Source organism: Eptatretus burgeri, chromosome 1 (assembly GCF_056783735.1).
Source record: "Eptatretus burgeri isolate ZD-2024b chromosome 1, Ebu_testis_v1, whole genome shotgun sequence".
Lineage (NCBI taxonomy): Eukaryota > Metazoa > Chordata > Myxini > Myxiniformes > Myxinidae > Eptatretus > Eptatretus burgeri.
This window is the reverse complement of record NC_140961.1, coordinates 29,982,179-29,997,178: the sequence shown is the minus strand read 5'-3', so window position 1 is coordinate 29,997,178 and position 15,000 is coordinate 29,982,179. Positions and strand designations below refer to the sequence as shown.

At 39.1% G+C, this 15,000-nt stretch overlaps 1 protein-coding gene across 5 annotated transcripts in view; it reads left to right on the top strand.

Annotated features, from left to right (window-relative positions):
- Window positions 1-15,000, top strand: part of LOC147034151 (CMP-N-acetylneuraminate-beta-galactosamide-alpha-2,3-sialyltransferase 2-like) — a 239,245-nt gene that overhangs the window by 138,802 nt on the left and 85,443 nt on the right. For 4 of the 5 annotated variants that reach the window (XM_085877352.1, XM_085877350.1, XM_085877380.1 and 1 more), the window contains one exon: window positions 13,923-14,099. The exons of the other annotated variant lie outside the window; for it this stretch is intronic. In XM_085877352.1, the coding sequence (XP_085733478.1) occupies window positions 13,923-14,099 (177 nt within the window). The remainder of the gene's footprint in view (window positions 1-13,922; window positions 14,100-15,000) is intronic. 5 annotated transcript variants of the gene reach the window in all.

The following is a 15,000-nucleotide window of genomic DNA, read 5'->3' as shown; positions in this document are numbered from 1 at the left end:
AGCTGCAAAAAAGGCTGTATAAACCGCTGCAAATGCAAGAAAGCTAATCTGCAATGCACTGAACTGTGTGCTTGTGAAGGAGAATGCCAGTAGACAGACGCAGTAGACACAGACTGAGATATCGGCCTAGCTTAGAATGTGCAAATGCAAAGTCGCATTGCTTGTAAAAGTGTTGACTTCTTGATCCAGAGCCAGTACACTTGAGCTCAGAAACTCATATTGTACTAGACTGATGTATGCGTGTACCATGTGTCCTGGTAGAATGGTAGTAGACAGTAAACCATAGCCACTTCAAAGTGAAGTGTGCAATAATTTGACAACATTTTCTGAGTTTGTCATTATCACGATTATCAGTTCCCTTTTCAAAATAAAGTATGTAATCTATAATGCAATTTTTGTTGATTCCAAACCCATTGAATGTGATGAATATCATTTGACTCTTGTTCTCTAGGCAATAATGGGTACTTTTCAGGAAAATTTTCAGGAGAGCAGCAATTTACAAATCAAATAATGGCTTTTTACCGAAAATACTGGCTCATAATATTTGAATACGCCTTTTCATGGTCAATTTACTGAATTTTACACTTTCCTTATATCTACCACCAATACAATAAGAAAATAAGAGCATATATAATAGCCAATTTTGCTAAAGTAGAATGGCAGCCATTTTGGAAAATGGTTGCCGAAGCTGACCAAGGCACAATTTCGGGTGGCTGCATATCTAGAATTGTTCGGAATACATTATTCTACATGTGTACCAATTTTGGTGCTTTAATGCAAATTTGAACAATTGATCTGAAATATCAGACTACGCTGCAGGACAAGTAGTGCAGCAGATAATCATAACAATTGTGCAAATTATGACTAAAGCATGAAATTTTTATGTGTTTGTACACACCATAAGCTTCATTTTCAGATCGGGAGGTAAGTCAGATTTGACCTCTGAGGATAGTGAGAGGTCAATGACCTCAATTACATTGAAATTGTCATTTTTTTCACGATTCTGGTGTAGTTTGTCTGTTTTGGGAATCATTAAAAAGGTATGTTGCCATGTGTTGGTCCCTTTATCTTCTGGAGAGCCTTTATACATAATCACAGGATGCAACCATGACTGAACAAGTGCTTTAAACTGAACAACAACTGAACCCGGCTTTAATCTGCGGTGCTGGAGCTGGGCCCGCACCAGATCACAGTTTGCTGCAAACCCAAACCGACGGCTCAACGCCTCGCAAATGTGGGAGCTGGTCAACATCCCCTCCGCGATCACGTTTAACACATCTGCGGCTGGTCCCCGCAACGTTGCCACCAAATTCCCTGTACGTTCCCGCTCATTCCACCCGTTTAGTCGGGAAATACACTCAAATTGCGTCAGAAAAGCTTCAAGGCTCCCTGACCCGTCAAAATTTACCAGGGGGATCACTTTTATGGTGGCCCGCTTCTCAGTTTCTCCCTTGTCCGAATCCAGCCCAGGGATCAAACACCCTTGTGGCTGCGTATCCAATTTCGGAGCCCACTGTGGCCAAAGATGTTTTGTGGTGAGGGTCTCATGGGTCAATTTTGCCTCCTGTTCCAAACGTTGAATGGACCGATTCACCTCTTCCCGCAGGATCTTCTGGGCCCGCACAACCTCCTCCAAGGCTCCGTCACGAGTTTGTAGCTGCTCCTCAACCAACCCGGACACTACTTACAAAAGATGGCTCTACCAGGCCTTTATCCAAGACTTCATCTTGGCTCATAATTTTATCTTGTTCGTCCAAACGAGCCTCCAATTCTTTTACCTCCTCCGCCAAATTCATCCCTTGCTTCCTCAGCTCTCCCCACTCTTCTACTTGCAGCTGCATACGAGCATCCACACAGGCACGATGACGTTCCAGGCTTTCATCCACTTTATCAACCCGAATGTTCGTTGCATCAATTTTATCTACCAATTTTTTCCGTATATTTTCCCCCTCCAATGTAATTTATACCTTTGTTTCCTCCAATCTATCCTCAAATTTACTTTGTATTTCTCCCAATTTAACATCCACACACTCCTGCATCTCAGTTTTCATTTTCTCCATCTTTTCCCCCAATTCATCCCTCATTAAATCAATCCGTGCACCCAACTGTTGCCCCATTACCCCCAATTGATCTGTCATTTCTGCCCCATGTGCCGTCATTTCTGCGATTTGTGCCCCCTGTGCCATCATTTCTGCCCTCTGTGCCGTCATGTCTGCCCTCTGTGTCACGAATTGATTTTCCATTTGTGCCGTCATTTCTGCCATTTGTGCCCCCTGTGCCGTCATTTTTGCCCCCTGTGCTGTAATTGCACTCATTAAATTTTCCAACATTGTCCAGATCGTCATCGTGCCGGTTTCCGGCACTGCTGGCTCCGTTACCGGTGATGAAGCACGGTCCACGCTCGGAATGGGGGAGGTTCCAACCCCACCCCCGTCTCTCCCTTCTTCCCCCGACTCGCTGCCAGACACGTGGCCTTCCTCCTCAAACATCTGCACATCCGCCATGGTGCAGAAGTCCCGTTTGCCGCCAATTAATTTTAATTTGAAAAATCCCGCCAAAATTTTCCCGCGCTTTTCTGTAGTAATTTTATATTCCAATTCGTGGCGAGATTTCAGTCCTGGTATATTCTCCCGATACCAAATATAATTTAGAGGGGTTCGAACATCCCACTCCTGACACCAATGTGACGTTCACGGGGCTTGAACAGTCCCGCCAACGTAGAATGAGCCGAAGCGATGGAGGCGGTTTAATTTTTTTATAACCCAAAGATGGCGGTTTTAATCGCCCTACCGCAAACGGGACGAGGAAGGTGGCACGAGTCGCTTTTCACTGAGTTAATGATGTTTATATATTAAAAAGACTCGGCAAGAAGAGGGATCCGGGGCGATTCGACGGGATGGTGGTGTGGGTTCGGGCGTGGGGAAAACACAAACAATTCCAATGGATATACCAATCTCAAACCCTCTAAGGCGCCAGGTACACACACACACACACACACACACACACACACACACACACACACACACACACACACACACACACACACACACACACACACACAAAACGTAGCTGGTCCTGGTGGTCAGGCTGGCCCGTGGTGTAAATGCAACAGTCCCTGGATTGGCGTCGGACGAGCTGGCGTTGCGCTCGTCAGGGGCAGGAGACACCGTGGTGCTGTCGACCTCCTGGTGTCGGCCCCAAGTCCGCTCACAGCCGCCAGGGAGCCAGTTCTGGCGCCAAGTTGCGAGCAGGAGAGGGAGGCAGGTCCGCCCGCTGTTTGACCCCATGCTCCGAGCCAGCAGAACCCCAGAGCCAACCAAGGTGAGGCACGAGGCACAGCAAGGCCACGAGACACGATCAAATCCAGGATCGAATCAGCCCAACAAACAGCACGCTCCCAGCACAACAGCCTCCACCAGAACAGTTTTTCTGTCCCGATCTTCTTCCTCCTCTCTTTTTTTCCGAACAGAACCTTTTTATCCTCGAGTCCTCGTCACTTCCAATCGAGCCGTTTTTATTGGCCCTCCGCCGTCGCCTTCCGCCAATCGTGATCACGGGGTGGAGCCATCCGCAGCACTGTCCTGTGATATCACGGCAAGCCTCCAGGGAATACTAAAAGGGGTTTACGCAGACACACTTACCCTAACCCGTTTCCCTAACTAATTACGTGACAATTACCATCTCCCCCTTGAAGAAATGGACATTTACTAGACAACTTATCACCACTGAATTGCTACTTATTACATCGAGATCCTGGTAAAACTCGAACAGCATGGCATACCTAATTAAACATCCTAATTACCCTTTGAATGCATACCCCCCTCCCCCCCCCCCCTCAGACGTAACACTATGATGAAATATTTGAAGAAAATAATATATTTGAACACATCTACTTTAATGATGAAGTAAATGAAAATTTCCCTATTGACCTTTACAATTCATTCAATGATATTTTCCAATAAATAAATGTATGCGAAAGAATGAGCAGGAAGATTTAAGGAACATCAAGAGTTGGTTTCAAAAGTTGTAAAACAACAGGAAGACATAAAGAAGAAACGCAGACAGAAAGTAACGGGTAAAGAAGCGTTTGAAAGAAAACAAGAGGAATTTTTTAAAACACTTTTAAAAAAAGAACTCCCCAACAAATGTCTTCAGTTCAAATGATTCAATACACCCTTCAAAAAACTTCAAATGATAAAAGATTTTCTTCAAATGGCGGATTAAGAACTCGAAGATGTAGGAGAATTAGAATATGATGATGAAGGATGATTTCAACAACTGGAAGAGATAAATCAACCCCATGATTATGTTGTGAATGCTCTCCAAAACAATGAATATTCAACAGATTAAAAAACCAGAGCAGGTCTCATTCCAACAGAACAACCAGCAATATTCCATCGTGTTAAAGAAAAGGGGTTGATATATAATGATGAATTCAGGTTCTTGAGTTCTGTTCAACCACCTGTTAAATTAACTCCAAGATTAATGTTTTTTCTGACAAAAGATAGAAGACAAGGTTCAACTGTGAGGGGTGAATAAAGTTATTTTGATAAACCATCTATATATTATTTCTGTTAAAGTCTGCGTGTAATTTGACGTATCTCCTCCAAAACTGCCAGACGGATTGTCGCAACCTTTGGCATGCGGGTGCTCTGTGGTCTAATGAACAGCATGGGCTATGTGAGATCGCGCCAGACGACAGGTTTGGGAATTTTGGGCGATTTTCTAATTTTTACATTCGTTTGCATGGCGACGTGTGACGTCACCGCTGAGAGGCGTAATTCCGTCATGACATCATCGGTCATTCGCTGACATCACTACGTCTGTCGTCGACAGACCGTCACCACCGAGAGGCGTAATGCCACTCCTCGGAAACAGCGTCTGCAATGTAAAACCCTCTTCTGCACATGCTGACTACCTCAGAAGGTGAATTTGATACAAAAAAATGTAACAAGAAACATTGTATTTAAAGTAAGGATTTATTTTTTAAAAAATTATTTCTGTGAACGTCTGCGCGTATTTTGATGTTTCTCCTCCGAAACCGCTGGCAGGAATGTGCTCATTTCCCATAAACTGGGGTTTCTTAATGTGACGAAGACGATGCACTAAATTTCTAAGCTGGAATTGGATGACAACGTGGCTTCAACAAGATTTTCAACCCATCGACGGCCGCATTTATTCCCGTTCGGTCGCCATCGCTGAACTGCTGTCCGGTAAGTGCTGCTGTCTATCCAAAAAATATGAACTCGAGTAACGGAGTACTCATTGCATCAAACACTGAACATAAACACATCTGATAATAAATAGTATAGCTCAGAACATCAGCAATGGTTGTCATGTTTTAAAAATCAGCGTGGAAGGAGGGGACCAATGAGCGCCAGAGCCCTGCCAACCCCGATTGGCTCTTTCCCGGACTGAACACGCCCTCTTAGACTCAATTTGTGTCTGAAATCCAATGTACATATTAAAAACACCCGAAAATAAGTTGCAATTGGCCTAAGTCCAGATAACATCAAAGGCTATAATCTGAAGGTAGGGGGAACCAGGGAACGGGTATGAGGTCATCCCTTCATTGCCCGGATTCTCTTCTTTTCTTTGTTCTTCGAAAGCACGGTGTCTGACAATAGATTCTGTACCTTGAATGCGTGTGTGTTAACTGTTCAAATTAAGGAGGTGTTTGATTGTCGGATGCACTCAAACAACTGCCGTTCATTACATTAATTGTCAATATCAACCGCCGTCATTACCTGTGTTGTGTTTTGCGTGTGTGGTCTTCAAATTAAAGCGTCCAAGCGGTGTTCGATCATCGGATGTGCGCCAAAAAGTGCCATTCATTGAAATTTGCATTCTGATTCTCGGTCACCCTCCACTGCTCCTGTTCAGTCTAGGGCTAGGCCTATATCATGTTAAACTTGCCCCATCAGACACCAACCTTCCAGTCACACTGCAGAGGATGCAATTTCCAGTCAGACTCGCATACTCAATGACCATAAACAAATCCCAGGGCCAAACATTTGACAAACTCGGAATATACCTCCCAGCCCCTGTGTTCTCCCATGGCCAACTATATGTTGCATTTTCATATGCAAGAGGTTACTCCTATATATCTATCAAAGTGGACAATAATTCCTCACAAGGACTATTCAGCAACAAGACACTCACCCAAAATGTCATCTACAGGGAGGTCCTTTAGAAAACTAAGGACAGGTAACTATAGTGCATCACATCTCTAATGACACCCTCCCCAGCTTCCCATAACATCAACTATTATGCCTCATCCACCTTTTGCCACCCATTCAACTCCATGCGGAGCATGGGTATATGCTAGTTGAATATAAAAAAATGAGGATGATGGATAGAATATATATTGATTTACTAAACTCACTTGATTATGGAGTTTGTTGCCAGTAAAGGAAGGAAGAATGAAAAGGAGAAACACATTATTGAGGCTTTAAGTAGGCTTGGTTCAGGTGTCAGTTTTCTTCCAATGACCCATCACAATTAGTTAATCAACTGTTATTGTTGTTAGGTAGTAAGAAGGCTGGAAATAACAATTGTTTCAATGAAGCATCAGCCATTTTAGACCAGTTAATGAGCATGAAAATAATTAATAAATATCAATACAAAGATATTTTATCCCATGTTAAATGAGTTTAATTCTCTCTCATGATGAAAATGAAAAAATATCATGAATTGTAGATGCTAATGAGAATTATTTTTTATTGTTGAAAGATGGCAAGGAATGTATAATGATGATACAAATGCGGGTAATAGTTTTACCGTGGCAGTTCCTCTTAAAGGTATATTTGGATTTTGCAATTTTGATAAATTTCTGCATGGACTTAAAATTAGATTTCAACTGAAAAGGAATGATAATGAAAACAGATTGCTTTTTGGCATTGTTTATGCTTTTGGTGCTCAGAATAAATTTGTTATTGATGAAATGAGTTGGTATATTCGTGAATATACTCCTGATCTTAAAACAGAAGAGCTGCTGAATAGAAGACTGAACTCAAAGAAACCACTAAATGTATCATATCTTTAAAGAAGATGTCAACACGTTAAACTGAACCAAACAACTTACACGTGGCATTTGGGTGTTCTGGAAGGAAAGCCATGATACCTGTGGCTCATTTTCAAGAAACCAGATGGAGATACTGCTACTGATAACAATAATGTGTTTAGTGATATTGCGAAGGTGAAATAACTTTGTGTTTCTCTGGATGGAACATCTTATCCACAAGATAGATTGGAAATTGATTGGGAAAAAAGGATTTTACTGAAGCATACAAGTCTTACCAAAACGTGTGTGAAAGCAAATGGTAATAAAGAACCCATTTTGGATATGGTTGCATTTAAAAGCCAATATACAATCCATGTGATTGACCTGAGTGCTCAAAAGGAAATGATAAAGTCTAATAGGTTGGATACTTCCCTATACATTGAAAGAGGAGCGAGTAAGAAGTTGAGACATGTTGTTTGCTTTTGGAAGAAACAGAATTACAGGTAAATGCAGATAATGGTGTTATGATTAGTCTCACAAAATTTTTTGATAAATAAATGAGTAGTGAATTGCCAAATGGGGTATATGTTAATCAAATCGATCTTCATAAACTATCATCTTTATTCAAAATGAAAAGCCTTGTATGATTAACGTTAATACAATTCAGAGAAAAGGAGCAGTAAGAATTGATGTTCTGCTCACAAGAGAACAGGTGAAAATCTTGAACAAAACAGGTTTACATAAAATTAAAATGTCAAAACCAATGTTGAAGAAATATTCAATGAGAGACGAGTGGAGGATTTCTCCCATTTATAATTCCTTTATTTTCTGGTTTAAGTGTGGCTGGAGCATTGACAGGTGGTATTTCAGCAGCGGTTAAAACCGCCAATGAAAGGAAGGCTCAAATACAGGCTCAAAAAGAGTTGGAAAGACATAACAAAGAGTTGGAGAAACAAATTAGTGGAGGTGGTGTCATTGTAGATTTTGCTGAAAAACTTGAAAGCCGACCTGATAAACCGAGATTGCGAGTTGGAGATATGCTTTCTGAAATCGCACAAGCAGGTGTAAAATTAACTAAAAGGGGTAATGGATTATATCTTCTCATAAATAAAAGAGCATTGATGCGTGGTTTAAAGTATTTATAAAGAATACAACATCAAATGTAGAACTTGCCAAATATTGTGAGAAATTAAAAATTGATAATGTGGTTATTTGTATGAGAGATGAATTAACAAACTTGTCTAAATATACATAGAGTATTATTAATTTAGAAGAGCATAATGGAAATGGTTCTCATTGGGTTTGTATTTTTAATAATCAGGTTAAATATTATTTTGATAGTTATGATCTTCCACCACCTGTTGAAGTCATAAAATTCTTACAGAATGGTGTTTATCAAACATTTCAAGTCCAAGACTTAAATTCCAAGTGTTTTGGTCAATTATGTCTATGTGCTACTTCAACTCAACAAAAATTATAGTTTTTATGATATTATTTTTAATCTAATATAATTGACTTATGTTGGAAAAGAGGGTTCTACCTTTGGTGTATTCCAAGAACTGTATATTGATTTGTCAAATTATTACACAAAAGCACAGGCTGAATGACAGAAATATAGTATAACAAAAATATTAATATGAAAAATGCTTATAAATTAATAAATTATCCAATCCTGACTGAGGTAAATGACTTGGTGAGATTAAGTGATTTATCACAATTTCTATCCTTAATAAAATGGCTGTGTATTCCAAAGATACAGAAGTGTTGATTTTTATCTCCGAGTCATACAGAATTTACAGTTCCAATTGAAATATAATTTGATAAAGAACGGCATATTGTTTGTATGAGAATACAAACATGAGATGTGATCGGAATGATTTAGGGTATAATTGGTCATTTAAAATAAACCTAGTAACTCTGAAAGAATTCAATCAGTTTCGTAAGGAAGAATATTATCCACTTGGTGCCGAGAATGAGATTTGTGGAAGTACGATTAGTAAACAATAAATTAAAGAATTTAATAAGGCTAAAATCAAAAATCAATGGTTTTCTCATAGGTTATCTCATGAAAAAACAAAGAACAGGATTATATATAGAAAGTAAGGGAATACAAACTGATATAACTCTGGGAAGATGGGGAGGTATTAACTGTCATCATATTTATCTGTTATATATTTCTGATACATAAATGACAGCAATAAGGCTTCAAGAAAATTATCATTTCAGTGTCCAAGCATACCTACAAGAAAAGGGTATTTGGTATTTTTTTATATAATATAAGAATGGGGTATTTTCAATAAAAGATTGGCTTTATACTGATGTTGCTAAACCAACAAGTTTGGATTTAACTAAAATTTTAAATAATGAAAAAAAATTTAAGTTGAGAAAAAACAAGGCTCTTTTAAAATTCAGAAGAAATGTTATTGGTTTGCTGTTGAAAAAATATTATTTTGGATGCAGGAATATCAAGAAATCCAGACGAATATATGAATGATATTCTATGGGGTGAAAGTGGTTCAAGGGTAGTAAGGGATGAGGGAGGAGTTGAAGAAACTGTGGCCAGAGAGAAGGAGGAGAGGGAGAAGAGAGAGAAGGAGTAGAGGGAGAAGAGAGAGAAGGTGGCAAGGAAGAAAAGAGAGAAGGAGGTGAGGGAGAAGAGAGAGAAGAAGGAAAGAGAGAAGAGAGAGAAGGAGGAAAGAGGGAGGGAGGAAAGAGATGAATAAATATAAAAATATGGAAACCAGTGAGATTAAAAAAAGATTGGAGGTATTATTGAAAATGAATCGATCTCAACGCACTGAGAAGAAAAACAAAGAATTGAGTAGTCAAGGAAAAATATATGCATCAATGGTATTAACAGCGATCTCAGGGAGAAAGTTTTAATGAGAAAGTGGAGACAAAGAAGAGAAAGAAGGAAAAGATAAAATTATTGACGATGTTGGTATGTTGGTTAAAGTTTTACATTTTTTTCTTCAATAAATGGAGGAGAGAGTGAAAACATTTCTAAGGATTCTTTATATTTTAAAAATTGAGATTAAAATGTGCATGTTGGAACCTGAAAAGGTTTTTGCTCTGTGTAGGAAATTTTCTCATAAATAAATGAGTTATTGTCTCAAATGTAAAAAGAAAACCAAGAGTAAAAAGATCTCGAATGTTAAAAGTGAAAATAATGGGGTTGTACAAAAGGGGATATGTTTGGTGTGTGGCTCTAAAAAGAGTAAATTCATCACCAAACACAAACGAGGGGGAGATATACAAAAGTTATCAGGAAGTAAATTTACAACAACTGGAATACCAGGGGAATTCCATCTGCCAGGATATTCTTTCTGTGGTCCAGGAACAAACTTGGATAAAAGATTAGATGAGGCTAACAATCCTAAACCTTGGTCTTAACCTAAAAACAGAGTTGATGAAGTGTGTATGAAGCACGATATTGATTATAGAAACAGCACGACATTGGAAGAAAAACATGAAGCAGATCGAGAAATGTTGTATAATTCGTCTTTCATACAAAATCCAACCTTGAGAGAAAAGGTTGATAGGTTTATCGTGAAGAAGATGATCAGTGCTAAATTGAAACTTTGGTTTGGAAATTCAAAAAATTATCGGCTCTAATGATGTCATTAAGAATGAAGAGCAATTAGCTGATGAATTTCATAAACCATTAATCACGAAGTTTAATAGAAGGAAGATTTATTCCAAATAAGTTGATTATATCTGGTCCACTGATTTGGTTGAAACCAATAATGATGAGGGGTACAAGTATGCTTTAACCGTTATTCATTTGAGGAGTTGATATGTGTGTGTTGTCCCTTTGAAAAACAAAACAGGTAATACTCTTATGTTAGCCTTCCAACAGATATTTAATAAAAGCAAGAGAAAACCTCAAAAATTGTGGACTGATGAGGGTACAAAGTTCGACAACAAAACATTTAGAATTTTCTTTAAAATAACGGCAGAGACAGAAAGAGACAGAGACAGAGAGAAAGAGATAACACAGAGGTATAATTTATCTCACCTTTAATTTGACTTCTTATCCAACGTTAAGGTGTGGAAAAATCTTCCAAACACCTTGTTATGACATGTAATTTATTTCTTACTGATTGATGTTCTGTAAGGATTTCATTCATATTCTGCCATTCTTCATGATATTCATTGGCTTCATTTTCAACATCAGTTATCAACTTTATTATTGGGAAGAGCCTGTCAGAAAAACTTATACAAAAATTATTAATTGTTTAGTGATTTAGTTCTGTATAAAACAACAAATAATGAATCGGTTTAAACATCTCACCTTCTCCCTTGTGAAAAAGACTGATCAGCAAGGTCGGAGTACTCTTCAACCTCTGAATACTTCATTCTCTGAATGAAATAAGCCAAACTTCGCATTTGGCAATAAATAAGACAAGTTGATGACATCACGGAAATTAGGAAACAATGGGTTTTTTCGGGCATGTCTTTCAAAGGAAGGGATTAACATTTTCCATCTCCTGACGAGCATTTTTGCCTCGGGCAAGGGAAATTGTTTCTCAAGACAGGCTGGCTGATTTTAACACATAAAGATAACACTTGCTACAAATTATTTTGAGAACTTTTATAAATCCATGAATAATGTTGTATTTGGAAAATCTATGGAAAATGTTTGGAGTAAACAAAACATAAGACTTGCTACATCTTGGAAACAAGCATCCAAATTAATTAATAAACCAAGTTTTCAAAGGATTTCAAAAAATGAATACAACAAGAAGTTATAAACATCATTTATATACAGAAAAGGTAAATAAGAAAGCAATGGGGCTTTTATATACAGAGGAGGTAATATATGCCTTGTGTTAGCTTAATGGTTAGGGTGGTGGGTTTGGGATCCGAGGATCCTGAGTTCAAATCCAACTTGGCTGTTAAATTAATACCAGGTGGGGTTGACTCTGCCTGTCATCCTTTGGAGGTTGGCAAAATGAGTGCCAGCTTGCTGGTATCCTGTGTTGGAGTGGCGACCCATCCAGGATTGTGCCCAATAGCCAAGGGGACTGCTGAGGCAGCGACAATGATCTGCACAGAGTATGATCTCAATGAATGGAGGTTATATATTTATATACAGAGGAGGATAAATAAGAAAGCAATGTGTGGGGTTGCCACTGCATTATTTTTAATTGATGTATAAATTAAGTTATCCCTGAAAATAAATCGTAAATATTTATAGTATCTCCATATGACTACTCAATTTGATTAAATAAATGATCATATGAAAGGGGGCGAAGCCCAGCCCCCGGCAGGGGAATAGTATCAAAAGGGAGGGCTATGACAAAGTAATGTGTTCCTATTTGAAAAGGAGAAATATGAGTGAGCGAAAGCGGGCGAATATTGCAACTTTGAAAAATTGTACGCCTTACTGCATCAAAGCCTCTCTTTTGATACTACTTTGATTGGTGAATATAATTAAGTTGTGTTGTAAGTTTAGATTTATAATTAAATCATTTTCTTTAAGCACAGTCATCCATGACTTGGTTGAAGTGCATTTATTAAGATTATGACGGGGGTTAGGTTTCTGTCCGAGTTGGAGTGTGGCCGTGTGGGAGCGGAAATAACTGGCAGCCATGCCATACTGACACCCATGCCATAACACCTCTTCACCCCAATTTGTTTGTCGACCCTTCAACCTCTGTTCTGGTTTTATGTGAGTCTGGACCTATGTATGGAAAAAGATGTACAAAAGTTGAATTGGTTTACTCTGTTTCTTCATTCTTCCAGAGAGATGACGTGTTAAGACTTGTGGAATAAATTCACGTCTTCTCTGTCGAAGTCTGAGACCATTTATTAACAACAAACAATAATAACAGACATGCACGTGGAGAAAGAGAAAAACAAGACACAAGCAATTTCAAACACAATCCTCTTTCTGCTCAAAGTGCACACACCAATGTTCTTTATACTATTTTAACAGCCAAAAACAGGGGAGGGTGAGACATTTGGCAAGGGTTAATTAAGGGGAGGGCTGACAGGCACAAGGTAAGGGAACTAAGAACTGCACACATGGCCACTTCGGGAGGGAGGGGAGGATAGACCCACTCATGGCAAAGGTTTGCAGGACCAACAACCAGGTCAGCTTTGAGGAGAGGGTGATGACAGAGTTAGGACAGAAAGCAGAGACAGGGTGGAGGGAAACATGAGGCCAGTACTTTGAACATGCATTCCCTTTACCACATGATAATGAGATTGGCATAACACCCAACCTGTTTTCATGCAGCTTGCAAGGGCTTTGCCATCAAAAGCCAACAGTTATTTCATTTTCCTCAGACAACAAGACGTTTGCTCCAGTAGCATTCCAAAGTTATTTAATTTATTTGAGACAATGGGGCGGCAGCAAGGCGTTCTTCTCTTCAGCAGCTGGGCAGTTCAATTTAAACATTGGAGATACGAGTTGTGGTTATATGTATTTCAATGAGGTAAAAGCACATAAGATTTAGTAAGATGCAATTCTACTTTACTTGCATATTCATCGAGATCATGATGGAGGTCAAAAGACTGTTGGGGAGGGGGAGAATTTATTGACAATCATTTAACTCCAGTACAAAAGTAAGACCTTATTTTATACTGTGTTCAATCTTTAAAAAGTACCAGCCACAAGTCAATATAATTGACAATACAATGAATATAATTATTTTTCTTCCACAGAATGATGATAACTTAAGGGTAGATGTGAGGTATAAGATATCATGATTCACCAACTATTTTGACATTACTCCTCCACAGACTGATGATAACTTAATGGTAGATGTGAGGTATAAGATATCATGATTCACCAAATATTTTGACATTACTCCTCCACAGATTGACTATAACTTAATGGTGGATGTGAGGTATAAGATATGATTCACCAACCATTTTGACATTACTCCTTGGATGGGATTTCTGTTTGCAGGATGAACAGGGCCCCCGTGAAAGGCTATGAGAAGGACGTGGGCTCAGTCACCACACATCGTTTTAATTACCCTGGGAGCATGATACATATACCACCTGCAACAGGTCTCATCTTTCTTTCATACCTCGCAGAAGATATGAGTTGGCTGAGTAATGTTTTGAACATCACAAAAAGCAGGTGTGCAAGATATTGTAAAATAACAATAGGGAGTGTCTTTATGTGATTGACAGCAGAAGGCATGGGAAGGTTTGAAAAATGATTGATCAAAATGAACTTGTTTATGGGAGGGTGGAATCAAAAAAGTGAAGTAATTTCGGTTAGCAAGTTGTTCACAACAGAGTGCCTTATTTGGCCTTTTCATTGGGGATTGATTCAAATAACGCAAGCATCGGGTGTTGATCAAACCAAATCGAGAATGGATCTTCTGTCCTACTCTTAGCTTTGCTTTCTGATAAGTATTAGATTCTCTCTTGGTATTCTCATGGTACTATACTGCTTCAAGTTGAGTTTGAACTAACGAATCAGAAGGGACCCCTGCCTTTGTCACACATAGACCAAGAAAATCTTATATGGAGTTTTTCAGCATTGCAAGCAAATTGAGATTCCTCACTGCAGAAGGTGGAGCCTCCTCACTGTAAAAGCAGTTTTGATTACTTGAACAAGACCACTAGGCTGGAAATGGGTAACGACAGCAGGATGGCAAGAACGATCTTTTTCTGACTGCCGGCAGTTGACAAAGATGTCAAACTTTACTAACCTCCACTACCAACATGGAAGATCATTGTAGTTGGCCCAGAAGCAAATGTAATTTCAAGGCCATTTTGGTTTGCCTCACAAATGAGTCATTGGTGCAACACCAGTGGAAAAAAAATGTGCACATGAAAGGAATTTGTGTGGGACGGTGTTGTCAGCAGAGGTGTCGCGAGCTTCCAAAACGATTTGGGGCCAATAGTGGGGCGGCTTAGCCCAAATATTCAAAAGAATTGTGCATTTTATGATACAAGCACCAAATTTGGCACAAATGTACATTAATATGTTGCGAACATTTTCAGATATTGGGCCACTTTAAATTCTCTCT